At 32.0% G+C, this 18,348-nt stretch overlaps 2 protein-coding genes across 2 annotated transcripts in view; both read left to right on the forward strand.

Moving 5' to 3' along the window:
- The window catches only part of LOC117182335, a 603,484-nt gene that overhangs the window by 58,255 nt on the left and 526,881 nt on the right, over positions 1-18,348 (forward strand). The gene's annotated exons all lie outside the window — the stretch shown is intronic.
- Positions 11,376-15,532, forward strand: LOC117182340 (transmembrane protease serine 11B-like protein). Its single transcript, XM_033375499.1, has 8 exons — positions 11,376-11,407; positions 13,702-13,777; positions 13,962-14,041; positions 14,129-14,220; positions 14,430-14,574; positions 14,654-14,773; positions 14,965-15,126; positions 15,240-15,532. Exons 2-8 carry the CDS (start codon positions 13,729-13,731, stop codon positions 15,393-15,395), a joined length of 804 nt encoding a protein of 267 aa, XP_033231390.1. The 5' UTR covers positions 11,376-11,407; positions 13,702-13,728; the 3' UTR covers positions 15,396-15,532.

The following is an 18,348-nucleotide window of genomic DNA, read 5'->3' on the forward strand; positions in this document are numbered from 1 at the left end:
CCCCCCCCCCCCGTACCCCTCGCCACGCTCAGTCTTTTCGGAATCTTCTCAAATATGGGAATCAAACTTTACATAAACATAATCAAAAATATAAACCTGATTATTAACACTTTTTTATTCTTCTCAAAGAACATATCAAACAGCTAGAATATAAATGGACTTATACGTTTCAGGTTGTCAATTAAAAACAAGAAAACCCTCCGTGATATCACGCGAAGAATGACTCGCTCCCCCCCTATATGTCACGATTTGTCACGCTTGAAAAGAAACACTCCTGCCCATCAGTAGCGTGACATCATAAGTAAACGCTCTCTTTCAAATTCTACTATCTGTTTGAAAATGAACATTTTTGCTGAAAATTCATATTCTAGGGTTGAAAATGCAACATTTCTATCGAAAACTTATCTTCCGAGTTGAAAATTCGATTATTTTTGTAGTAAATTCGACTTCAGTGAAAATATTCTATTGAGCCGATTTTGGAGCAACCGGTGGGTGGGAACTAACTCATTATAGCCCGCTCCGCTTCCGTTTGTTCACGCTTGAGTGCTCTCCTGAGTGACAACCGAAGACCCCGCGCACCCCCCACAACTCCTGTTACACCTACTTGCAGCGGGACGACAATTCTCGGAAGAGATATAGAAGGGAGGGCTATTAAAGGGTCTCACTCTATTTGATTAAAAATGAACTTTTTGGTTGAAAATTTAACTATTTCCTAAACGTTTCGCCTTTTTTGTATACAAATTCAACATCTTGTTAAAATATTTTTCTCTCTTTGTGGTTTAAAATTTACTTATTACGTATAAAATGTAACTGTTTTATTAAAAACTCGTCTTCTTGGGTATAAAATGCATCCTTTTTAATGAAAAATCCAAATGTACTCTAAACAATTCGTCTTTTTTATTTGAAAGTTTAACTATTTATGTGCAAATTTGATTGAATCATATGGATGTATGTTGTTTAACTCTACACACTGCATGTAGACATTATATTAAGGTGATCAACTTTACACATTTCATTCACCACCTAAAACTATGTACATGAAGTCTACACATTAATCTCACCACGTGAAAGTCTTCACATTTAAGTGTACACATTCAAGTCAACACACTTAATTCCCCACGTGAAAAGTCTACACATTAAATACTAAGTCGAAAGGTCTACACATTAAAATCTACACATTAAAGTCTACACATTAAAGTCACATTAAATTTCGTTATTTTAAAATTCTACACTTTGAAATTGTTCAAATTAAACTGTACACGTTCAACTGTGCACATTAAAGTCTACACGTTAAAACTGCACACATGGAACTCTGCACATTGAAGTAAACGCGCTAAACTTATAAAAAAATATGATGTTTATCACTTTATTGTAAATAATAATAAATTATAGGTTTACATGCCAATTGTCTGAAAAAAATCCTCTATTTATTTCACTCTGAATGCACAATGGCGATATTATTTTATATGCATCTAAAAATTAAATAGGAATGGTATAGTATCTATAAATGAGAGTTGTATAATAATAGATGTTAGCCTCGATAACTTGGGCGGTTAGGTGCTCGGTTTTCATGTTAAAATTTCGCGGTTCGATATCTGACCTTTGAAATGTTTCCTATATACTTTTACCGTATTTTTAGTGGTTCAAATCACAATTAAACCTCTAGGTCCCCCTTCATGCAATTTATTGCAACCTAGTCTGTGCATATTGAAAAACTGTGAGATACGCGAAAACTGGCAGCATTTTCAGGATTTTATAAATGAGGATTGTCCTGAGCCACCCCAAACTATAAACATTAAATAAATTTTCATAATGAAAAAAATAAACATTTTGATCTTTTTCGAAAGTGGTCATGTAAACGTGAAAACTAAGAAGATTTGAACGTTTTTGAAGCAGATTTTTGTCTTCGACCAACTAGAACTAACCCAATAAAAAGATTGTTTAAATCCCCCCACCATCGAAAATGAAAATTTTGAGTTATCTTGAAAACGCTGAGAGATATGCGAAAACTGATGACATTTTCTGGATTTTTACGAGGGGAATCGATTTCAACGAAAATTTTAAGGTTTTTGCAGAAGGGTATTGCTTTGCACCTACACGAAGTAACCCAATCCAAAAATGAAAAACGAAAATACTTAGTTCCGGGGGGGGGGTTGTCCCCCCCTAGCCTGGCTACGCTACTGGCCCTCAGCTACCCCGATGTAAACCAGTAATCAAATTCCATTTGTTTAAACAATTAAAAGTTAATGAACCAATGTTATTAAATATTTCACTAAACCAATATTAATAGTTTTAAGTAAAAAAAGACCAGAATCCAGTGCTAAAAAGGTCGATTTCATGAAGAATGGAAATTTTTTGTTTTAAGAGTAGTTTTCAGGTACTCGTGGGGATGTGTTAGGGGTGTCAAACCCATATGTCTGATGCATGAAATTCTTCGTTGGATAATTCTCAACAGGCCCCCATACTTTCGCGTCACATTTTTTCAAACCCTAAAAAATTATTCTATAAACTCAAAAAAGTGATTTTTCCTCATGCATTTTACATGGGAAACTTCAAGTTAGAACCGACACCGGTTAAAATCGAAAATAAAAAAAAAATAATAAAATTAGGGAATTTCTTTTTCCGGGTTTGAGTGAAATTAAGGGAATCCATGCCCTCTAAAAAAGCGTTTTTAAGCCACCCTAGTGTACATTTTTCCGTGTAGAGTTTAATTTGCATAATTTCTTCGTGTAGAGTTTAACGTGTAGACATTAATGTGCTCAGTTTAATTTGTAGGTCTTTTTATCAAGAAAATTTATATCTTGACTGTATATAAAGTGTAGAGTTAAATGCGTAGAGTTTAACGTGAAGAGTTTTTATGTGTAGACTTTAACTTTCGAGGTTTTCTTTAATGTGTACAGTTATTCTGTACAGTCTTAAAAAATTCATTTATAAAAAGTTGTAGAGTTAAGCGTGGGGACTTGAGTGTGTAGAATTAAATGTGCAGACTCGATGTTTACGCGTAATATGCAGAGTTCATGCAACGTGTAGATCCGATATGTGTAGTATCGACCGGGCCCAGGGGGATTATGCTGTACATCTGTCATGAAAAAATTGGTTTTGGGGATAAAAATGACCGAAGCTATTTTATTTCATAAATCGTTAGTGGGACATGTGAATAACTCGAAACAGAGTTTCCGGGACCGTCCCCCCTTGGGGGTTTGAAAAAAACTCAAAAAGTTTTTGGATTTGATTTTCCGTGAAAATGGTAGGTCACAGAGAAATTTTTTTTAACAAAAATTGTAGAGGGCTCTTTTATCCAAAAACTATCCCATGCAGTCGCTACGCTACAACAAAAAATGCACAAAATAGAGGACGCAAAAGTTACCGGAAATCAATTTTTGCTTTTTTCAACGGAAAAAAATGTGATTATCGCGGCTGTTAAAAATTGTAGAGCGGTAAAAAACCTTTAAGATGAATATCTTTTCTTTTTTCCTACGACGCACTGTTTCGTAGATCCGGCTTTTTTAATTTCTAATATCAAGTTATTTTCTCGATATAGGAAAAATCGAGAAATTGAAAAATTCATAATATTGAATTAAAAAGGGCTTTCTCTGCTCTACAACTTTTTGAACTACCGAGATGGTAACTTTTTGTTTCCTTTGTTGAAAAAGAGCAAAAACTGCTTTTTGCAAACTTTGGCGCCCTCTATTTTTTGCATTTAAGGGTTTAGCGCAACGACTATGTGATAAAATTTGTAGATACTACAGTTCTCTGAAATTTTTGTTTAAAAATTATTTCTTTACGACCTACTGTTCGCACGGAAAATGAAATCCAAAAACATTTGGACTTTTTTCAAAACCTCCAAGGAGGGGATCTCGATAATTTGGTTTCGTGCTATTCAAATGGCCCACTAAAGATTTATGAAACAAAATAGCTTCTTTCATTTTCTTCTCACAAAAATGAAAGATTTGCTATACTGCGGATTTTATTATATTAACGGAATATTTATGCTTTTAAGTTTGCAGTTGTTTAATTTGCAATCAATATCATAACGATTTCTCCTTTAGTGATACATTGTTTAAAATGCAAAAGGTGAAGGTGTACAGTAGTGTTCTCATATGAATATATCGATCATTAATTCTAAGCCATTCGGGTAAATTAGCAACTTCATACAAAGTAGATTGACTATTAATGAATAAGAGATATCTGGTAAAAAGTATTTTTAAAAAAAGACAAATTACGATTTATATATGATTTGCAAATTTTAAACTGTGTTTTGAAATTATAATTTGTCTAAGAATTCGTTCACAGCTTGTCAACTAGTGTGCAAGAATATTTTTACATTCTCATAATTTATGATTCAGAAATTAAACCTGAGCTTTTAAACGGATCTCCAGGGGGGAAATTTACCACCGGCACAGTACCACGCCAGTACCGCCGCTCGGAGTTTAGTACTGGCGCGGTACTGTTAGAATACTGACAGGACTACTGGCTTTATACCGGTAAAACCCCTAATGATAACAATTTTCTGTACTGACTTGCAGTATTTAGCCAGTATTGAGCTAGTACTTACATTTGGTACTGGTGCGTTACCCTCTGTTCGAAGTGGCCTAGTACTGGCTCAACTAATACTGCAAACTCGGCAAAGTACTGACCAATGCTACAGCATTGGGCCAGCACTGAAGTTCACCACTGGGCCACTATTGTAGATTAGTACTGGGCCAGTACTATGTCAGTACTAGCTTTTAATGCTTGGCGATACTGGCCTTTTAGTACGGGCGCAGTACTGGGGCAGTACTGGCAAACCGCTGGCGTACGAAAATGCCCGAATTAATTTTAAAAATGATGAAAAATTATTTAATTTTTTTAAAGGCCATCCATTTACAATACGATTGCATATCGTCCGAATATTATTTATGATTAAAAAAATATAATTTTCAAACTATTTGTTTAATTTTAACACCCGCTATTTCTATAATCTAAAGATATAACAAAAAAGGTATAAAAAAATTGAATGCGAGTATTTTGTCGATACTTGTTAATGGTACTGCTTAGAATGAATACATATATTACATTTGCAAACATTAAATTGCAAATAAAATTTTTCACGCTACGGGGTTTCGAACCTACATCTATATACCTAAATCTATCACCTAGATGTCATACGACATCAAATAGATATAAAATAAACTAACTTCACAGAAATATAAATAAAATAATTTTCAAATAAATAATTTAAATCGACTACAATTTTTCTTCGTGTAATATTTTTTTTGTCGCGTTTTAGACTATTTTAAAAGTTCGGATAATAACATTTAATGAGCATTTAAAATTTGTACCGACGGAACTTAGAAATTTTACCACTTTGCGCTACAAATTTGTTAATAACAATTTTCTTTAAACCCTCGTGTAACGTTTTGCTTTTCAGGTGTTTTAGACTATTTTACAGTGATTAAGACACACATCTAATGTAATTTTTTCTGAACTTTTAAAATTTTTCATAATGTTGAAACTTTGAATATTTTCCTTAAAAAAAGTAATAGAAAAAAAATGTTTTCACCTTAATTATATAGTCAATTGCTCGACATTTCAAAATACCCTGACAACATTTACATACGTGTTTTTTTTAAGTCTATTTTTGTACTACTGGCATAGTACCGCCCCGGTCGTGCAGTCAACGTTCTGCCAGTACTGGGCGAACCACCGGCTGCCTATACTGGTGGTCTGTACTGGGTCAGTACTGCGTCATTGGTGAACTCCGGCACACTACCGATATTTCCACCTGGGATGCACTGACTTGTAGTACCGGGCCAGTGAATAACGTTGGTACTGGCGTTGTACTGGTGAAACCCCTAATGATAACTAAGTTCTGTACTGATTCACAAAACTGGGCCAGTATATACTGTTGTTACTGGCGCGGTAAAGCTAGATGCCCTAATGATATTTAAATTCTATACTGATCTGCAGTTATACGTATCAGTACTGCGTCAGTAGTAGACCCAGTATCAAGTCAACCACTGGCTGAACTCTTATGTCGGTTTTTAATCAGAACTTAAAGTTGGTATGTGGCCAGTAGTACGCTAATCAGTGGCGAAGCGCTGATACCGCTATTTCACCAGTAATGCTCATTACTCCTCAGCCAGTAGTAGACCAGTATGATGCCAACCGTTGGTTGAACTCTTGTGTCAGTATTTGAACAGTATTACGTATCAGTACTGCGATAGTAGTATACTAGTATCACGCCAACCGTTGGCGGAACTCCTGTGTCGGTATTTCATCGGTAGTGACGCTCAGTACTGGGCCAGTTGTAAACCAGTATGGCGCCAACCGTTGGCGAAATTCTTGCGTCAGTATTCTACTAGTAATGATAGTCAGTACTGAGCCAATTGTAAACCAGTACTATGCCAATAGTCCAGTCAATGAAGGATTTGAGAAAAAAATTCGTAAAAGTAGCATTTTTTCGCAGATACGTTGGCCATGGCTTTATAAAGATATTGTAAAAAGTCCCCAAACATACGTGTACGGCAAAGTTCCGAAATTCTGGAAAGTGTTAAACAATAACATGTTTTTTTAAATTACTCGAGAACTGTTGATTTTAGGTCGAATATGGTGATGTGCAAAAATGTTCATAATTTTATAGGGCACAAAAAAGGTTCTATCTATTGTGAACTTATTGTCAACGGCTGCGCTATTAAATTTGATTAGCTGCACAATTCTTTTATTTCTGAACAAATAAAATAAAATCTCAAATATCCTGGAAAAAACGTAGGAAATATATCAGGCGATTTGTACTGAAGATTTGTACAAGTTCCTGTTAACAAAAAAAACGACTAAGTGATTTGCATGACAAACTATCAGTATAAAATGAGCTCAACTTCAGTCTACAATTTGATATGTTTAAGGGGATGCTTTTGAGATGAAACTTCTTGTAAGTGTTCCTCCATTTTCATACAATACATTTTCCAATTTGTAGGTCAGAATAATAATATTTAGGACCGCTTTTAAAGCTTTAAACAAGTAAATTTCAAAATTTAAGCTATGATATCGGAAGCAGCGGTGATTATGAGTCCTAATGGCAGCAATGGGAGCGGGGGCGAGAACGGTTACCTCTTTCGATGATATTGAACCCTTCGAAATTTTTTTGCTCACTTTTCCCGACAATAGACTTGGCCTTCTGGTGGCCGTGACGTCACTGCAATGTAGGTTCTCAATGAGGAAAATTTTAAAAATAGAAATAAAATTATAAAATAAAATTAATGCAATACACGTTAAGCCATCTGTTTATTTTATGAAAAATATATTCTGCTTGATAATTTGAAAAAGAGTAATTACAAACATATCCTTAAGAACCTATAAAAAATCATAATTACAAAAATAAATTTTTTATTTTCAAACGCAGTGAATAAGACAATTAAGAATAAATATAACATAATTTTGAAATGTCTATAACTCGGATTAATTTGTACTTTATTCCCTAAGCACTAGAAAATTGTGATGGAATTTACTTCACACGTAGAGGTTAAAAACTTTCAATCTTTTTAGAGGTTAAATCTACTATGTCAAGATTCTTTTTGGTAATGTTAACAACATTCTATTGAAGCAGACTGGGAAAGTATGGCGCTCCCGCAAAACACGTTTTTTATTATTGCTTGCGATGAGCATGCGATAACTCCGGGAACGATTGTCTGCAATTCAAAATCCAAAAGTACAAGTATTATAGTTGCTACAGGTCTGATGGTTCCGAAAAATTAGGGAATGTCAGGGAAAACATAATAGAGTCCGGGCATATGCGATAAAGTAAAATTATTAGTATTATTACGATTAAAAATCGCAACTATTTAGTTACAAATTAATCTGTGTTCGTTAAGGATTCAAATTATTTGGTTGAAAATCCTTTTCATTTTGCTGAATTCAACTATTTTTTGTATAAAATTTTGAATTGCAGACAATCGTTCCAGGAGTTATCATGCTCATCGCAAGCAATAATAAAAAACGTGTTTTGCGGGAGCGCCATGTTTCCCCAGTCTACTTCAATAGAATGTTGTTAACATTACCAAAAAGAACCTTGACATAGTAGATTTAACCCCTAAATGAGAATGTAAAAAGATGCAAAGTTTTTAACCACTACGTGTAAAGTAAATTCCATCACAATTTTCTGGTGCTTAGGGAATAAAGTACAAATTAATCCGAGTTATAGAAATTTCAAAATTATGTTATATTTATTCTTAAATGTCTTATTCACTGCGTTTGAAAATAAAAAATTCATTTTTGTAATTATGGTTTTTTATAGGTTCTTAAGGATATGTTTGTAATTGCTCTTATTCAAATTATCAAGCAGAATATATTTTTCATAAAATAAAAAGATAGTTTAATGTGTATTGCATTAATTTTATTTTATAATTTTATTTCTATTTTTGAAATTTTCCTCATTGAGAACCTACATTGCAGTGACGTCACGGCCACCAGAAGGCCAAGTCTATTGTCAAGAGAAGTGAGCAAAAAAATTTCGAAGGGTTCAATATCATCGAAAGATGTAACCGTTCTCGCCCCCGCTTCCATTGCTGCCATTAGGACTCATAATCACCGCTGCTTCCGATATCATAGATTAAATTTTGAAATTTACTTGTTTAAAGCTTTAAAAAAATTGAGCTCATTTTATACTGATAGTTTGTCATGCAAATCACTTAGTCGTTTTTTTTTTGTTAACAGAAACTTGCATTTGCTCCAGTACAAATCGCCTGATATATTCCCGATGTTTTTTTCAAGATATTTGAGATTTTATTTTATTTGTTCAGAAATAAAAGAATTGTGCAGCTAATCCAATTTAATAGCGCAACCGTTGACAATAAGTCCACAATAGATAGAACCTTTTTTGTGTCCTATAAAATTATGAACATTTTTTCACATCATCATATTCGACCTAAAATCAACAGTTCTCGAGTAATTTTAAAAAACATGTTATTGTTTAACACTTTCCAGAAATTCGGAACTTTGCCGTACACATATGTTTGGGGACTTTTTACAATATCTTTGTAAAGCCATTGCGAACGTATCTGTGAAAATAATGCTACTTTTACGAACTTTTTTTTTTGAGTGATATTTGTTCCCCGTTGACTAGACTACAACGGTTGGCACAGTACTAACAGCCGATACTGGTATTTATTCTGTATTACAACTGGCGCGGTACTGCGCCGGTCGTGAATTCTGGTTAATATCCGACTTTTCCCTCTGGGAATTTGACCAAAAAAGCTACAAATGTGTAATCATGAATGTTTTATAGGATGCATAGTTTTTGATTCAATCGTGAAAAATAACATTAAAATTTTTTTAAAAATAAATACAATTTTTGAAAAAATGACGCAAGCTATGAAAAAAAGTCAACAGAAATATTTCACCTAAAGCACATCTGAAATTGTTTACACATCACTTTTTGATAGGGTGCGTGATTTGGGTTTTAATTGTAAAGAATAACATTAAAAATTTGTAGGAAAAAGACAAAAGGTGCCAAAACAAATTAATAGGCAAAATTTGTTCATCCAAAAAAGAGATACAAATTTGTTAGAATAAATTGTTTTATAGGGCGCATAGTTTTTATTTAAACCGTAATTAATAACGCTATTTACAACGAAAGACGCAAGCTACGAAATAAATAAATCGACAAAAGTTGTTCAGCTGAAAAATAGCTGCAAATTTGTTATTCATAATTTTTTTATGGAACGCGTAGCTTTTGTTTTAATTGTAATAAAATAAAATTTAAAAAAACATTAAATGTTTGTTCCAACGACACAAGCTACGAAAAAATGCAAGGGCATAAGGTGATCATCAGAAAAAGAACTACAAATTTATCATTAATTATTGATTAAAAATTGATCTTTTTTACTAGGCGATGGGGTATGCCTGTCCAACCGTAAACATGATAACTCTCGAAAAAAATTACGGATCAAATTTAACTTTGACACACTTTTTAAATGTACTGAAAGAAAGAACGAGTTCGTTAACCAGCATTCTTTGACAAACGGTTATGGTTTTATCCATCGAAACTGCTGTCTTAAAATCGAATATTTTATTTTTACACCAAATGACGTCAGATACGTTAAAAAATTTTAGAAAAGAATTGAAGCTCTTCAAAATATTTAAAAAAGTTTATGGACTCATTTTTCTACAGCACTAGTTTTTTTGTTTTATTCATCGAAAATGAGTAAGTCAAAAATTCTAGTTTTAAGCCAAATGACGACACACAAGTAAAAAAGTTTTAGAGAAGAATTATCGTAGCTTTTTAAAAGACCTATAATATTTCTTTCAAACATTTTTTTCGTAAGACTTAATATTTTGGTTTTGTTTTTTCGAAAAATACTACGAAAAAATTGGAATGCAAATCTTGATACAAACGACGCAAAATATGGTGAAACATTCTTGTGGTAATTTCAGCGTTTAAAATGTGTACGAGATTTCTTTAATCCTTTTTTTACCGAACGCCTCGTTTTTAATTTATTTCTCGAAATTCATATAAATATTCATAACAAATTTTCAACTAGTGGAGAGTACGAACGCTCGCTCTTTGAGTAAATGATAACAAATATTCTTTAGTGCTGCGTTCATTTGTTTAAAAATGTTTAGCATTCGACTTTTTAAAGAAACGAGACTTGCAGGATATTTTTTTATCCAACAAAAATAATATGGAAACGAAAATCCTATTTTGAGCAACAACATGAAACAGGAAAGAATATCTGAAGAAAGGATTGTAGTTTCTTTAACCTATTTTAAAGTAGTTCAGAAAATAAGTATTCAGTTAAGAACTGCTGTCAAAATTGAGCACGTAGCGCGACTGTCACCGTGAGAATGTGTACCGCAAAGCCTATAGAATTTTGAACAACTTAATCTTGAACTATACTTAATTACGTAGAAAAATCGAAATATGAAGACGCATATAAATACTGGGATGTAAAAGAGACGTTTTTTTTATAAAGTTTCCTTCAACGCTATTCAAAGAGCAAAGAAAAATTATCCGAGCGCGAAGCGCGAGTTTTAAATATGTCCGAACGGGCAGATTTTTTTTATATAACGATTTTTTTCCGGCATATGTATGGCCATTTCGTTTAAATCTCAGAATTTATAACTCGTTCAAGAATCCTTTTAAATCATCTCGTTTTCGAGATAATTTTTGCAAAAATAAGAATTAGATAGAGAATTAAATTTACGATCCACGTAGCAAGGACGTCCTTTTTGAGCAGATGATGACCTTGACAAAAGGTTCACTATCTTTGTCATAAATGTCTTGAAATGAAATTGATATGCTTGTCTCCATATGTATAGTACTTTTCGAAGGATATGATCAAGTATAAAAACAGCACATAAACTTTCACGAACATTACAGTCGTACTTGCAGAAAATTGGAATCGATTTTAGTGTCTGTTCGTTCAGTTCGGTGGGTGGCAGAACAGACTGACTCTAAATCCACAATACCCTTTTGTAACCAGTGTCCCTTTTCTAATAAAAATAAAATATTTTTGAAGTGAGTAAAACGAAAATTTATTAGAACAAGCTTAAATTTTATGTAGCATATGTTTCTTGAGGGCACCTTAATAATATAAAGAATTGTAGTAAATGTAACATTTCAGATGTAAATGTTTTGGGCATTTCATTTGAAAAGGAGAAAATTCTTCGTCGCTTTCCTTTCTTTTTTGATATTGTATAGTATTTGGGATGTTAAATGATGTGGTCAAGGGGTTTTGAAAAATGTTTAATATTTCGGCAGATATAGTTAATTCATAATTAGAGTTTTGACAATTTAACAGACTTCTATACAAATTTACAATCAATTTTGGTCGCAATGTATGTGAATTATGATTTAATTACGGGTTAAAATGTATTAACTATTTAACAAAAATATTATTAAAGTTAATACAAAAACTAACTTTTTACGTAAAAAGTAATTGCTTATACAAATTCAATAAATGATTATGTATTATGCACATGTATAATTAAGCCGTTTTTAACATGAATTTTTTTAACTACACTAATATCTGGCTTTCAGTTAAGTGTCGGGGGTTGCCTTGAAATAACCTTAGACTGATTTTGGGGGGATAGAAACGTAAACAGTGAGGGCCGCCTAACTCGTTTCCCATTGGAGTATATATCTATGTATATAATGTCGCAACTGCTCTCCACCTGATCCCCTGAGAAACTGCGGGAGCCAGCAGTTCCAGGAAGGCTAAGAACGGGGTGACTGAAAGCGAGAGTTTGGTATATATTAAATATCAGTATCTCCACAATGACCTACTTATATTTCTTTAACGAAATCTGACTAAACAAAGTCTATATGTTGAAAACTGGCAGAATTGTACATTTGTTCATTAAATTTGCTTAAACCATTAACAATGTATCTATTAATAGCAGATGAAAAGTTAATTGGTTTATTAAATTTTAGAATTATGCATAATAGGATAATTCATATATGACAAGGTTTTGTTCTTAGCGTTGAAGAGCAACAATTAAAAATTGTTTATTAGATTAAGAATGTGAAAATTTATATTTCGATAAATTTTGTGTAATTTTCTTTAATTCCAACATTTTCGGAGTAAATTTTTATAGAAGAATTCTTCTCGCCCGATCAGTTATAGCAAAGATAAAAATTCTTAAAATATGGTTTAACTGGAAAAACTACAATATTCAATGAACAATTTCCGCAAATATATTGAAAATTTTGCAGAACCTTTCGACCAAATTATTTAATACCCCAAACACTATGATATATAAAAAAAAAGTAAAACGATGAGCCACTGTTTCTTTTTCAAATAATTAATGCTGATTCTCTTACAATGTTTATCACTTTCGGGAACATTTTTTTTTAATGTACCCTTAAAAAAATTCAAAAATTTTGATTAATAAAAATATCTATGTATTGAATTAAAATTGTTAACGTTTTTAGATATACGCTATCGACGGAAATGATATACAAGGTTGTTTCTTGAGTTGTTGCTGAATTGCCTTAATTTTTTTAATATTGACACTTAATTTTTTTGTTCGTTATATCACGAAAGGTAAAAAAATAAAAACAAATATTTGTTGAGTGCATTCATTATTTACAAATCGTCGGATTTTTTACATCCTAATGGAGAAATTTTTAAAAAAATAAGCCTCAGACGTTTGAAAAATGTTAATTGCAGTAAAGCTCTTCAATAGCGCTGATTTTGGGGCTGACAATAGGTGGGAACCAACTCATTATGGCCCCTTCGCTTTTGTTTTTGTTCACGCGTGAGTGCTCGCCTGAGTGACAACCGCGCATCCCGCACAGCTCCTGTTACACCTACCTGGGGCGCAGCGTCATTTCTCGGAAGGGCTATTGAAGGGTTTCACTATACTTCGAGATTAATTCCAATGTTTCGAAAACTGTGAAATTTGATGGGTTTTCTTTACATTTTGCTTACAACGTGGGCTTAGTAGGTGCAGAATTTTTTTACCTTTCGTACTGCTAAGAGAAAAAAGTGTTATGTATTATTATAAAAATTAAGGAACCTTCACAACAGGTCAAACAATTAATGCGTAAGTGAATGAAGCTTTTTGAAAACTCTAAGATACGAAAATCCAAAAGAATAACGTTGTTCCTTAATTATTAAATGAAGAACTTTAAAGAAAATCAATTTTCTATATTTTTCATAGTTTCTAGAATATTATTAAATTTAAATCCTAACTATTTATTCAATTTTTTAAACAAATTAGGCAGTCATCCCCAAGCTGGTTGCAACAATGCTATTTCGTTCATTCTGCTATATTTTCATTCTGGCTTTGTCCCGAGGTATGTACTTCACTACAAATATTTAAGATTAACTAAAATTTTTTAAGTTTTTGTTTAGTTAATTTTTTCAAATTTTTCTACCTGAAAATCCGTTTAATATTAAAACATACGAGAGTGTCGTAGGCGATTGTTTTGGTCAAGAAAACCTAATCTGAGTGTAGTTGTTTTTCAATTATTATCCCAGACGAAGTTACTAAATCGAATGCATTGACACCCAGAATCATTAATGGGCAATATGCCCAACTTGGAGAATTTCCATACCAGGTAAATTAATTTAATAATTGGAAAAGTAGCGGTTCTCTTCTCAACCAACAAATCATTTTTCTAAGTTTTATTTTTCATTTTATATAGGTATCCTTGCAATATAATAATCAACGTCATTGCGGAGGATCAATTCTGAATCCAAAATATGTTCTTACTGCCGCACACTGCCTCAATAAGACGTACATTGATTTTTTCAATAACTCGTAGCCGAAAATTGAACAATTTTATATTTATAAATGTCCATTTATTTTATTGCATTTTCTATTTTTTTTGTTAGTATAGTTTTTGAACGGTTTCATCAAACTAATAAAATCTCAGTGTGAAATAGTTTAAAGAAATCTACACGTGTATATATTTTAACTTTATATTAGAATTTATGATCTTATAGATTGCGAGAATTTCCATACAAAATAAGAATATTAGCTGGTACTGTTAAACTAAGTCAACCTCAATCGATTCATTACGTCGAGAAAATCATTTTGCATCCTCATTATATTAAAAGTACTTCTCAAAATGACATCGCTTTGATAAAAGTGAGTTTTAATTTAACAAATAATTGCTAATTACTGTCCTTATTTTCAAAGAAAATTCTTACAATATTTTTATTTTTAGGTAAAAATTCCTTTCGTCTTCAGCAAGTTTATCAACTTTATTTCTCTTCCACAATCTAATACAATCCTGCCTATTTATCAATTAGTCACAGTTTGCGGTTGGGGTTTGAGTTATTCATCTGTAATATTTTAAACCTTATAATAATTTATCTTTACTTAAATTTAATTGGAAAGACTTTTATTATTAGTAAATTCACTATAGATCGAAGTTAATTTTAACTTTTTAGAACTGAAGTTAATATAATTTCATAGGTAATATATATTGCCTTTTTTCTAAGAGACTAATACTAAGAAATATATTTTTTATTATAGTCTTCTGGTTACTATAAACCTGATCATTTGCAAAAAGCTAATCTTGTGGTACTAGATGAAAAGGTTTGCAAGCAACTATATTCCAACGGTAATTTTGGAAAATATATGGACGACACGCAATTTTGTCTTCACTATCCAAATGCTTGGATAGGAACTTGTAGTGTAATTTCTGACTATTATTTTAACTAAAAATCTTTGTATTCAAAAGGGTACATAAAAATACGAAATTCCTTATTTTATAAATTAAATATAATCGAAATCGATTCTGTCTGTAGGGTGACTCTGGAGGGGCCGTAACAGTGAATGGAGTACTTGTTGGTGTTAATTCATGGGGTTCAGCGACTTTTTCAAATTGTGGACGTCCTGGTTTTCCTGATGTTTGCACTAAAGTCTCTAAATATTTGGACTGGATTACTGCTAATATTATTTAATTGGTTTTACTTTATAATTATAATCAATTTTATCTAGCGTTTTCTGGTGTATTTTGTTTCACAAAATTATCTTATCACCTGTTACTATAATACTTAACTTTTTATTTAAATATGTTTTACGACATGAATTTATTTTATTTTTGAACTACATAGGTTTAATTAATTGTTAAATACATCAAATTATTTAATGAAAATTCATAAATAAATTATCAAAGTTATTATTGCTTTGGGAGCCATTAATAGTCGTTCTTACCTTTTGTCTAGACTCAATCTATTTATCAACAATTTTAAGGAAATTTGACTAATTATGCAAATTTTTTTAATTAGAGGAATAATGCCACCATTTAAAAAATATTTATAGAGTTTAGCAATTCTTGAAAAATTTGAAAAAAATGTTAAGAAATATTGGAATCATTTCAAAAGATATTTCGAAAGTTTAGAACCTTTGAAAAGATTAAAATATAATTTACAATTTGAAAATTTGTGAAAAAATTTAAATAAAATGCAAGTTTTGGAAGATTCTGACATTTTTTAAAAGAGATTACTAAACATATCTCAATAATCTGGAAGATTTTTAGAATGTTTTTTATTTTGAAAGATTTTGCTAATTTTTTGAAATAATTCTGGTCAGTTATAAATAGGTTTAAAAATATTTTCTTGAGATAAATTTCGACTCTTTGGTCAAAAATCCAATTGTTTGTTTCATCATTGATTTGTATTTTGATAAAGATTCCCCTTTTCTGGTTGAAGTTAAGTTTTGATTTGTTAAAAATTCTTTTTTTTTGTTATTTGAAAATGCAACTATTTTCTGGAAAATTGTGTTGTTATTTTTGTTTGAAAAATTAATTTGCAATATTATTCAATGTTCTTGATAGAACCTTCATCTTTTTGGTAGAAAATTTAATTCCTTTTGGATTGGACAGCAGCATTGTATCGAATGTATGAAAGGTCTGTAAATAGCAAATTAAAAAAAAAAAAACAATGATGAGCAATAAGAATTCGGCTGAAGCTATAGTTAAGTTTGAAATATGATTGGCTGACGCCAATGAGGATATTCGGGTGGGGTGTGGTGGACAAAATTTCCACCAATCTTGATATAAGTTATTTCCAAGTAACTTAAGACCCTCCTGAATAATTTAAAGAAATATCGATCCTGACCGAAAGAAAAAAAATATTACTATGTCAAAATACTAAGCTAGAATGTTGACGAAAATTATACCACAATTTTGTTAAATTGAGTATTAAAAAATTATTATTCGAGCAAATACTTTAGCACCACGTATGATAAATTGCAGAACGTTTTAATTTATCGTTAATTCAATTTCAGGTGAGAATACTCGATCGGATACACTAAACTGAAATTCTGGATATTTTATTTTATTTTGTTACACTGAAAGGTTGTCAATGGACAAAAGAATGGAACATGACTGAGAAAATACATTCTACACGACAGAAATATTACTATTTGTATATTTATAACTTACTTTTTCGTTAAGAATATTTTCTCCAAAAAGACGTATGCAGTCCGTTGTCAAGATATATGCTAACCTTCCAGACATTTTCACCTATTTGAGCATGATACACTTTTAAAATACTATAATATTCAGACCTTTATAACTAGCTTTTAGAATATTTTCTCCAAAAAAGTTGTCTGCAATCCTATGTCAGGCATTATGCTAACCTTCCTGACATTTCCACATATCCTTTAATGGCCGCAACGTCATGCCACAAAACTCACTATTCCGCGAAGTATTTGAGTCGTTCTTTGATTCTGTTATATTAATTTATGGTTGAAAAATTTTCGTACGTCAACAAAAACACTGGAAAAGCACTGGCATGCCGTCTGAACTCTTTCCAATTGGAATTCATAATATTAAGCAATCTGCGCATGTGAGTACCCGCGCACAGTATCTTACCACTATGCTGCTCGTGTTTTTCATGCATGAGTTGCATCTATCTTAGGCACCTAAGCTGAGAACCTGCATGGGCCATCATTTTTAGCAATTGCCACATGGAGAGCCAGGTGTATTTATCTCATTTATCTGTATCATTATTAATAGTATTTATTGATTTCAAATATACCTTTGCATTTCGGCACATGCGCAGTTGAAAAAGTTGCTTACAGCGCCCCCATCGATACCAGGCCGCGGCAGCTAATAAACGTCGCATAGCAAAAATAACTTGAAGGTCGCGGTGGTGGTGGGGACCCTTCAGCCTTGAAATTAGAGAATCTTTACGTTTGGAGGCCGCAGAAATAGGAGAGACTTAACTGTATTCGGGTGTAAATGCCTCTGTTTGGTTGAAAATGCATTTTTTTGTTGATAATTCTTCTTTTTAGGTTGAAAATTCAACTTTTTTGTTGTCGTTAAGTTTAGCTTCTTTTAGTCTTCTATTTTCTTGAAAACTCGCTGTATTTGCACTGTTACAAGAACATTTTAGATTGGAAAGTTTTGACTTTGACTGGAAGGAAGGTTTTTGTATTCAGGATGTCACCCTGGGAGGATTAAGCTTTGTGACAAAGAAGGGGAGTAGTGGATGTGTTCAAAATAGTGTTGCGTAGTTTTTGAACTGCTCCTTAGATTCAAAATGTAACGGGAATTGAGTTTAATAGTCTCTTTTTAATATTTGCATCATTTTTGCTCCAAGTTTTAAAAAATCAATGCAAGATGCTAATCTTAAGGCATTCCGATAAATTAGCAAGTGCATAAAAAGTAGATTGAGTATTAATTTTTTGAATATGATTTGCAAATGTTATGACGCGCTTTGAAATTGTAGCTTGCCTAAGTTCTCAATCTCAACTTATCAATTTTTATGCAACGATATTTCATCTCGTTTGTCGAGATAATTTTTTCCAAAAGTGGGAATTAGATAGTGAATTAAATTTACGACCTTTGCGACAAGGATGTCCTTTTTGAAGAAATGATGGCGGTTACAAAAGGTTCATTATCTTTTG

Source organism: Belonocnema kinseyi, chromosome 10 (assembly GCF_010883055.1).
Source record: "Belonocnema kinseyi isolate 2016_QV_RU_SX_M_011 chromosome 10, B_treatae_v1, whole genome shotgun sequence".
NCBI classification, from domain to species: Eukaryota; Metazoa; Arthropoda; class Insecta; order Hymenoptera; family Cynipidae; genus Belonocnema; species Belonocnema kinseyi.

Bases quoted from the DNA above. Each gene is read 5' to 3' on its own strand.
- LOC117182340 (XM_033375499.1), top strand. From the start codon at position 13,729: ATGCTATTTCGTTCATTCTGCTATATTTTCATTCTGGCTTTGTCCCGA. The intron at 14,575-14,653 runs GTGAGTTTTAAT...TTTTATTTTTAG, and splicing joins ATGACATCGCTTTGATAAAA to GTAAAAATTCCTTTCGTCTT. The intron at 15,127-15,239 runs GTAATTTCTGAC...TTCTGTCTGTAG, and splicing joins CTTGGATAGGAACTTGTAGT to GGTGACTCTGGAGGGGCCGT.